Source organism: Ranitomeya variabilis, chromosome 7, assembly GCF_051348905.1.
Source record: "Ranitomeya variabilis isolate aRanVar5 chromosome 7, aRanVar5.hap1, whole genome shotgun sequence".
NCBI lineage: Eukaryota > Metazoa > Chordata > Amphibia > Anura > Dendrobatidae > Ranitomeya > Ranitomeya variabilis.
In genome coordinates this window covers 25,986,548-25,996,674 of record NC_135238.1, presented here as the reverse complement: position 1 = coordinate 25,996,674, position 10,127 = coordinate 25,986,548, and the positions used below count along the sequence as shown (strand labels likewise).

At 46.0% G+C, this 10,127-nt stretch overlaps 1 protein-coding gene across 1 annotated transcript; it reads right to left on the bottom strand.

Annotated features, from left to right (window-relative positions):
- Positions 1–640: 640 nt before the first annotated feature.
- MCRIP2 (MAPK regulated corepressor interacting protein 2) lies at positions 641–9,889 on the bottom strand. Its single transcript, XM_077274648.1, has 5 exons — positions 9,740–9,889; positions 9,569–9,665; positions 7,351–7,475; positions 6,006–6,101; positions 641–1,434 (listed from the first exon to the last, which is right to left on the bottom strand). The coding sequence occupies exons 1-5, from the start codon at positions 9,789–9,791 to the stop codon at positions 1,364–1,366; spliced, it is 441 nt and encodes a 146-aa protein (XP_077130763.1). The 5' UTR covers positions 9,792–9,889; the 3' UTR covers positions 641–1,363.
- Between the last annotated feature and the right edge of the window lie 238 nt (positions 9,890–10,127).

Here is a 10,127-nt window from a genome sequence, read left to right as displayed (position 1 = left end):
TCGAATTCTTCTGTCGCATATCACTAGTGAGAGGCAGGGGGAAAACAATATTCTATTGGGGTGTGTGGACAACTATTTTTTAAATTTTAGTAAATATTAAGTGTTCTGCCGGTTTGTGTACAGCTTCTGTTCAGATCAATGTGTCGCCATGGTTACAGACTACAAACACCGGGTGTAGTCTGATCCGGACAACACATGGAGTAACAGGAATCTGACTGCACTTGGGTTCCATTGTAGTCTTGTAACCATGGAGACACATAGCTCTGCACAGGAGCTGTACACACAGAACCATGACATCTTGTTATTTGTGCAAATTGTAAGACAAATCTCTGTCTATTCTCAGGGCTTGGAACGTAGGAAAAAAACCTATTTCCAACATGTGGTTAATTCACAGTATTGATGGCTTCAGAGCTGAAATCTTCCAGCATTCTTTGCTGTCTTTAGTGTTTGGAGCTCGCATCCTGGGACGTGTCCTCTTTACACCGTTAGACAAAGTCCTATCAACACTCCATTAACTAGCAGAATTTTGATTGCAGCTCTGAAGTATAAGACTGATTTACGTCTTTCTAAAAACCGCTTGAGACTCATCGTTTGTACTTGCAATAAGGGGAACATTGTTTTGTTACAGAATCAATTTAAATTTCAGGCAAAACAGACTTTATTTTAGAAAAATAGACATTTCCCACTTTGTACAGATCCCTCTAATACAAAAAGAAATCGGACGACATGAGGGGGACCAATGTGGGCATCAAACAGGTTCACAGCTCTTAAAAGAAACCCCCCTGAACCCCAGTGATACAGACGGGAACGACAAGGGGAAATGACCTGCTCGCCACAAGCAGAAAGGACCTAATGGGGGGATCCATGTGCATTTGAGACCACTAGGGTCCATAAACATCACTCAGTCAAGTTTCTCCAACTCTGCCCCTTCCAATACCTATAGTGCAGTGATAGACAAGCCGGGGCATAACTCCAACCCTTAGCATCTCCTCTAAATGCTGGGAGTTGTAGTGCATAGTACCTCCTTGCTGGTGTGCCCTTCCCCCTCTGGCGATGGCTTCTTACCACCAATGTCCAGTAATTCTTCCCTCCCCGTAGTGAACCATGGAGCCAGCAGGACATCAGGGCCCGCGCCCAGGACTTCTGTGCTTTCCCAGTAACCTTGAATCCTTGTAGAAATCGCATTATAGACGCAGTCATAGGAAAGGCACATTGTCAGCGCAGCGTCTCATGACTGCTCCTTGGAGGATCCTATTGTGTGAGCGGAGCCGCCGGGCCCGGGAAGGTTTATGGACGCTACTGAATGGGGGTAGAAAATGTGCATATTAATGAAAGGCGCCGGAGGTCTCCTCCCTGGGGGTCTTCATTCGCAGTTTTCAATATTGGCTAGAAAACGTTCTGCCCACCAGTCCTCAAGGTCGATTGGGACGAAATCTGAAAAATACAGGGAGGAAAAGGTTAAAAGATGGCAAAGAGTGGCTCTCCTGCTGGCACTACAAGACCCAGAGAGTCCAATTCTGAGTCAACCAGGCACACAATGTTGATACTAACGGCTTAGTATGCAGCCTCCAACACCAGGGGCCATCAGACTGCTCATAATAAACAAAAACCACTCATCCTGCGAGTGACGCCACCTTTAAATTAAACAGCTATTTCATCTGATCAGGTCCAACAATCCGTGGGGGATTAGTTTCCTAATATATCTAGACAGGAGTCAAAATATCTATTTTTCTGATACAGAGCACCAAATCTTCTGCATACCGGATTAAAGTTGACATTCTAGCTACCTTAAGCAGCCACAAGGGGGAGCTCATGGCATACTGTTAAATTACGGAGTTCAATATACAAGTTTGCTTTAAGTTCCCTCTAGTGGTGACTGCAGGTATCAAAAAATAAATAATAAATGAAGATCCAGAAGCCAGACAGAAAATGCTGCGCTAATTACATTCCATCACCCCTATTATAGCTGTAAGCTCAGAAACCCTGAATCATGCACCACGTGTGAACCCGGCCCTTTTTTTTTTTTTCTAAATTCCACCCCCCCCCCCCAGACTGATGGACTTTGGCTGCAGCCGTAGAATGTAGTTTACCATTATAGAACTTTCAAAACTCCTTGTTATAACAGAAGGTTTATAGGGCAATTTAATGAACAAGTGTTACACGTTTACAAGCCGCTGCTCTAAGGAATCTGATGCTTCCTTACAAACCTTTTTTTTTTCAAAATATCACTTAACCCCTTCTTGACAGGCCAAATTTTATTTATTTTTTTATTTTTTTAAACATGCACCCACACAGTCAATCAAGGTTGTTGGTAGTGAATGGTGTCATACAAAAAAAAAAGTTTCAAATACATACCGTAATTGTTTTGTCTACTTTTTCCCCCATTCTATTATAGTATAAAGTGAATGGTGTCATACAAAACTACAGCCTGCCCAACAACAACAAAAAAATTCTATATGTGTTTATTTATCTCTCACACACACACTCTCTCCTACCTTTTGTCGGGAAGGGGGCAAGTGATCTACTATATAATTGTCTAAGGGTCACTTCTGTCTTTGTCTGTCACGGAAATCCCAAGTCGCTGACTGGTCGCGGCAAAATTGCCAATCAGCGACGGGCACAGTCCGGCAGCAAAATGGCCGCTCCATACTCCCCTCCACTCAGCGCTCAAAGGGTTAATGGCAGCGGTAACGGACCACGTTATGCCGCGGTGTAATGCACTCAGTTACCGCTGCTATTAACCCTGTGTGACCAACTTTCTACTATTGATGCTGCTTATGCAGCATCAATAGTAAAAAGATCTAATGTTAAAAATAGTAATAAAAAAAAATAAATAAAATCATATACTCCTTCCGGCGCCTTTCCCACTCCTCGCAACGCTTCGGTGACCGCTCCATGCATTGTGGTCTCGCGAGATGACGACATAGCGGTCTCGCGAGACCGCAATGCACTGTTGGGACCGGAGCGTCGCGAGGAGCATTGGTAAATGCCTCGGCTGGATCCGGGGGGGCCAACGGACGGTGAGTATATAACTATTTTTTATTTTCATTATTTTTTTTTTTAACAGGGATATGGTGCCCACATTGCTATATACTACGTGGGCTGTGTTAGATACTGCTTGGGCTGTGCTATATACTACATCGCTGTGCTCTATACTGCATGGGCTGTGCTATATACTACATCTCTGTGCTGTATACTATGTGGGCTGTGCTATATACTACATCGCTGTGCTCTATACTGCATGGGCAGTGTTATATACAACATGCCTGTGCTATGTACTACGTGGCCTGTGTTATATGCTGCATGGGTTGTGTTATATACTACGTCTCTGTGCTATATACTACGTGGCTGTGCTATATATTATGTGGCAATTTGAACCATACTTCGCTAACTGGTCGCCGCCGGCTGAATCCTGTGTGTACATTGCATTATTCTGAAAACTTTGTAAATAAACTACATACATATTCTAGAATACCCGATGCGTTACAAGAATCGGGCCACCATCTAGTAAAATATATCCATGCCGACACTAAAAGTGTGTTAGGTAGGAAGAAAAAAAAAAAAAAAAAAAAAAAAAGCAGTAGTATCGAGAAATGAGCAAAATAAATTTGTCTGTCCGAAGCCTTTATAGACTGCGCAAGCGCCAGCGCAGTCTGGACCCCACAGAGTGACGCTCCCAGGAGATCGCGGTATGCGTAAGCACTGAACGCACACCGCGATCTCCAACGGAGAAGCAGGGACGAGCCAGGAGGGTGAGTATGCTATATTTACCTGTCCCGTTCCAGTGATGCACGCTGCTCTGTCCTCCACATCCTCTGCCTGCGACGTTCAGTTCAGAGGGCGCGATGACGCGCTTAATGCGCGCCGCCCTCTGACTGAACAGTCACAGGCAGAGGACTCGGAAGATGGAGTGGCACGCAGCAGTGGAACGGGGGACAGGTAAATATAGCAAGTGCCGGGGACCTGAGCTAGTGGCGACTCCGGCACCTGACCCCCATAGCGCCGGTGTCCCCGCCTGCTCAGGCCGCCAGCACTCGGCACCCAGCACAGCCGCCCGCACTCAGCACCGCCACGCACAGCTGCCCGCACTCAGCACAGCCGCCCGCACTCAGCACAGCCGGAGAGAGAAAGATGAGAGCAACATATGGCAGAATGGAAACAGGAACAGGCAGAATGGGTGCAGCACATTACAACAGAATGGGAGCAGCACACATGAGAGGATGGGGGTGTAGGATGGGAGCACATGACAGGATGGGGGCGCAGGATGCAGCAGCACATGACAGGATGGGGGCGCAGGATGCAGCAGCACATGACAGGATGGGGGCGCAGGATGGAGCAGCACATGACAGGATGGGAGAGCAAGATGGGAGCAGCACATACCAGGACGGAGACCATATACCAATATAAATGTTCGCCACCCGGGCGTAGAACGGGTTCAATAGCTAGTATGTATATATGTATATATATATATATATATATATATATATATATATATATATATATATATATATATATATATATATATATATATATATATATATATATATCTCTCTCTCTCTATCTGGGATTTGTGTTGCCCCCTCCTTTCCATTTCATTTTTAGCTCTTCCCTACGAGACTTTAATTTGCTAACCTATGTAAGCATGTTTCCCCCAGATCACACCGCCTGTGATTGCCAGTGGCACTTAATTGGTTAAACTTTTCTAGGCCCCATATTGGTTAGCCATTAGAAGGGGCACCATATGGTGGGACAGACCACCTATGGGTCTGTAGTACGGAGCCTGTATTGTGCCTCTTTATAGACATCACTGTTTACATTTAAATAGGTATTCCCATCTTCAAAATCCTTTTCCCAATATGTAGTAGGTGTAATGATAATAATGTTAGCAAATACCTCCAATTAGAAATATAGTATAGTTCTTCTGATTAGCCATGTCGCTTACCCCCATGTGCATGGCATTGCAGTAGCTTAGGTATCCATGACTACGACCACTCGGTGTCAGCTGTTAGGTCGTAACCATGGATACGCAAGTTACTGCAATACCCTGCTACCCTGCACATAAATGACCTAGCATATTAGGAGAACTATACATTTCTAATTGCAGGTATTTACTCATTAATCACAACTACTACATATTGGGATAGGATTTTGGAGATGAGAATACCCCTTTAATTGACGGACGCACCCTCCACACCAAGCTTCATATCCACGTAAAATCGATTACAGATTTATTGGGAGATTCCCATTTAGTGGCATGACCCATAGAAGTCACATTTTATTGGAATTTCATGGAAAAAAAAAATTGGAGTCGTACCCACTGTGTGCCATTAATGAGAGAGAAGGCTTCGGTTCTCCTCAGGGCCCTGCTAAGACTTCAGCCTCCGCCCTCAACATGGCGCCGGCTCAGGAATATGCTGTAGAACGGTCTCTATGAGGCGCAATGTGCGTCATCGGATCATTTATTAGCCATTGTGAGAATACTGCCAGTGCCGGGGCGAGTGCAGGGCGGCCATCTTTCCTTTAGTTGTCATGGTGACCCTGATCAGGGAATGGGAGCAATCTGAGGGCCATGGTGCTGAGGGGAGACGGGATCTTGTCGTCTGAGCCACTTCTCCAGATTAGGTGGCCGCGTCATGACTAATCGGCTTACAGGGCTTAAACCAAATACATTCACTTCGTATATGAAAGTGTCAGCGCCATAAAGCTGGAGGACGGCACCGACTGAGGGAAATGGAGCAGAGGGAAGTCTCCAGTCACAATGTCAACAGTGAAGAAATATATTATATTTTACCCAAATCCATATTAAGCCTCTTTGCTCTGTATTAAAGAATGAATATATATATATATATATATATATATATATATATATATACACACACACACACACACACACCAGTGCCGTTCTCCCCCATGACAACACTTCCTGCCCAGGCAGCACAAGGAGAGGGAGATAGATAGATGTAAAGATTCCACATGTGGTGAGAACATTGAATAAAGGCTCTTACTCTTAAGAGACGGACTTGGGCTCTGATCCTGATATTGCTGGGGTCCGCATCCGTTGCGTTCCGGCTTATCCAGCTGATGCTGCACCTCTTGCCAGGCTGAAGGAGACATGCAAGAGATCAGTAAATGTTGATTGCACCAATATTAAATAATATGCAGAAGTGATTATAGTTAAGGGGGAATCTGTTGCTAGGTCGATAGTGGACAGTTTTTGCTCTTATTTTATTCCCGCAGTTCCTATGAGTATTTTGCTTTTTTCTTAAAATCCGCCACACGGTTCCAGTGATATGGGCCTTTTTATTTAGAGCCAATTTTTGGTGGGTTTTTTTGTGATTTTTACAAGGGGTCGTGGCCGACAGGGTAATAGTCTGTAAGAAAGACTGTAAACGTAGCACTGAATAAAAAGGCCCATATCTCGGAATACTCAGGGAAGATGTGGGAATAAAGCGAGTGCAAACAATGACCAGAATGAAGAGAATCTGTCATAAGTAGGGTGGTTTCTCCCCCCCCCCATCAAATTCAGGGGTCTTTAAATAATTTCAGACTAATGACAAAAAAATTAAAAAAAAATGAATTTATTAAAGGGGGGGTTTGCCAGTGCTGACATATTGATGACTTATCTGCCAGTACGGGGGGCATCACTCCGACGGGTGAACTGAAAACCACTGTGGCAGCGGCCATAAATCTGCGTCAGGAGCCCCACACGTTGCCGAATGCTGCATTTTATCTACCCCTCACTTAGGTTTTGGGCGCTAACAAAGTGGTTTTCAGCTGATCGCTGAGGATGCGGGGTGTCGGACCCTCACCGATCTCATATTGATGACCTGTCCTAGGAATAGGCGATCAATGTTGGTCCTGAAAAACCCCAAACCCCTTTAATGACCCATCAAGTATAGGTCATTAGGGGGTCTGTCTCCTGGCACCCCTATCAATTAGCTGATTTAAAGGGATATTCTCAAGTTTGAAAGTTACTGCCTACACACAGAGGGAGGGGTGTCTGACAGATCCCAAGAGCCATGGCTGAGTGGAGCAGATGTCAATCATGTGCCCCATTCATTCCAGCAGGAGTGCAGAAGACCACTTGAGTGCGGCGCTTCGTTATCTCCGGTGGTCCCAGTAAGAATGAATGGATCAGATGTGGGCTGACTGACCTCCGCTTCATCCAGGTTCTCGAGTTCTGTGGCGGCCCCCCCAGCAGTCAGACCCACCGGATAGTGAATAACTTTCATACTTGGTAATGCCCCTTTAAAGGGATCACGGCGCTCCAGTGAGCACAGTCAAGCCATGTACATTGGTTGGGTGTATCCCTCCACCGAGACCCTCATACGTGGCAGTCACTGCTCTTACCCTGATATACAAAGCGGACGTTCTCCTCGTGGGCCGGTGTGTACGCGTCCTCCGACGACGTCGGGCTCAGGGATGCGCTGCGCTTGCCGTTCACACGACTGAACACTAGTTTTGGAGCTGAAGGACTGTAAGAGAAAACAGATCGGTGTCACAGGAAGATGGCGGATTCCAGGAGGTGTCCTACAGCAACAGGAAAAAAATAAAAAATTATTATTATTTTTTTTTTTTTTGCTATGAATATTGCGAAGTATTTACTGAGAAAATTATTATATCGGGTAGGACACAACTCCCGGCACTAAATGCACCCAGGACACCTGCATTACTTCCCACATCGGCCATTATCTTCAAAGAAAAAAAAAACAAAAAACTAAATATACTGGAAAAATAGTGCGGCTGGATGGGACGATCCGCTGCGCAATAGTTTTAGGCAATGTCCAATCATTTGCATAAAACGGGAAGGTAATGAGGAAAATCTGATGACAGCACAGCAATAATGCATTTGTACAACTTTTCATGTTATAAAAATGCATTTTAATGACTTTTTTCCATGTTAAAAGCCACTGCAAAAAGATATAATGCACAAATACCTGAATATATATCACAGTATCAGATGACCGACTGCTGGGGGCGCTGTTGTGCCCACTTACCCACATGTAGAAGAGTGTGTGTGGGGGGGTGGCTCTATGAGGAGGTGACCCCTCCCTCTAATAGGGGCACAAGGTCAAACAGAGAGCAGAACAGACAAGATTTAGGGAGGAACTTTCCCCGAGTCTACACATTGCACACCCACCTAGATCAAGTCCCTATGGGCCATTATGTGCCAAAACTGACTTGTTAATGATAGGATTGCATTTTTTTTCCTCTTTTAATTGGGAAAAAAAAAAACCTTAAGTTTTTTTTATTATTATTTTACATTATGTAAAGGGACTTGAACCTGCGATCATTTGGTTGCTTGTATTTTATACTACTTAGAGGAGATAGTGAATGCACTATGAAGCCTGGGACACGGAGGGGCTTCATGGGAGTACAAAGATGGCAGGAGCGGGGTGGGCAAACCGTCAGCACCTCATGCACCTGCTCACATCAACAATTCGGTCCGACAGCCCCCTGAAGCACTGATCTGAGGGACTGCCTCTGTCCAGAACACCATTCTGTTGGTTCCATTTTTTATTTTCCAGCTTCGGCAGTCACCGTATGGGATACATATACACATAGTCTATTAGCTCAGACAGTTACACATGGAGAGTTACCATGCTAATTTTTTTTTCATCAATGTTATTTACATTTTGAGAAAAGGCAGAGTGGAGGGGGCATGTAATATTATATTTTTATGTATTTCGTTTTAATTTGCTGCACTAGGAGACTTGAACAGGACACCGCAATACTTTAGCATTACAGTGTAGTGTAAAATTATCTATGAAGCCCAGGCGAAGGTCAAGGTTCGTGGGTGTACAAACATGGTGTACTTGAGGAGCCCCCCAGCCACCAGGGTAATGACATAAAGGGGGGAGGGTATTGGCCTCTAGAGGGGACACCTATCCTCATTTCCCAATTCTTACACATGATTGACAGCAGCATCTAAGAGGTTAAAGGGGAGGCATTTACGGCAGATGTCGCACACTAACCCTGCGCATAGTGACACCGCGAGCCTCGCACTTTCCACGGTTTGCAGAGTGCTGGCGCCGTCCCTGACCCCCATATTCAAGTCCAGATTAATAGGATCATCCGGTAATCCAGAGCTGCGTCAATCCAAACCCAGGACCCTCGTTCAGCACCGGGATCGTATTTTATTTTTTTTCATCCCCCCTATGAAGCGTTTGCCTGTAAATATCTGCTCAATGTGAACCAGCGCCACTTTTGAGGCTGTCGACAGTCAGCGTTGTAGGCAGATCCTGAAGGGTTAAGAGTCCAGCCCCCTTCTGTCACGCCCTCCCTGTACAGCACCATGTGACAATGACACTGTGCGCATGGTAACCTCTGCACAAGGTCACGCTGCGCCGATCGCCTGTCACCCCCCAACGTAAATGGTGATCGGAGCCAATGCCGATCCCGGCTGTGCGCCCCGAGATGTACGGGGTTAATAAATTCAAAATCCTGGAGGGAGGGGGGGAAATAATGCACTCTTAACCCATTCATCACAGGTTAAAGCGGCGACACCGGGGCGGCCAATATTGGGTGACCCCCTGGCAGCGTCCTAGCCCCCCAGACAGGTACTGACCTTGGAAGAGGGTCCCAGCCGTTGGACAGGGTGGGGATCAGCAGCTGCTGCTTACTCTTCAGCTCCTGCAGCTTAGTGTCAATCTGCTGCTTGGGACCTGGGAAGGAAACACAGTGATCAGTATGGAGGTGGCACAGGGTGACACTACAGACATGGAGGCCGGGCTCATACCTGTCCTCCTCTGGGTGGTGAGCTTGCTGGGACCTCTGGTGATGGTGTACATGACGGGGCAGGGAGCACTTGTAGGATGCCCCCAGCAGGAACAGCAGGCTGCCACTGACTTTTGACTGCAGCAGCTGGCTCTTTAAGAAGGCATGTGCTGGAGGACACGCCCCCTCACCCCTCTTAAAGGGGCCGCTCGCTTATCTAACCCATTGCGCAATACTGTCTGTAGCCATTTTTTGGCGTGATGTTACTATAGACAGCTCGCTGTTTATACAGAGCACGGCCGACACAGCCGGTAATTGTGTGATGGGATTATGTATTATGTACTGCCACAAGGAATTGTCTGTAGATGTCACATGACATTGAAACCTGCCTGCTGCAAAGCCAAAGCTGC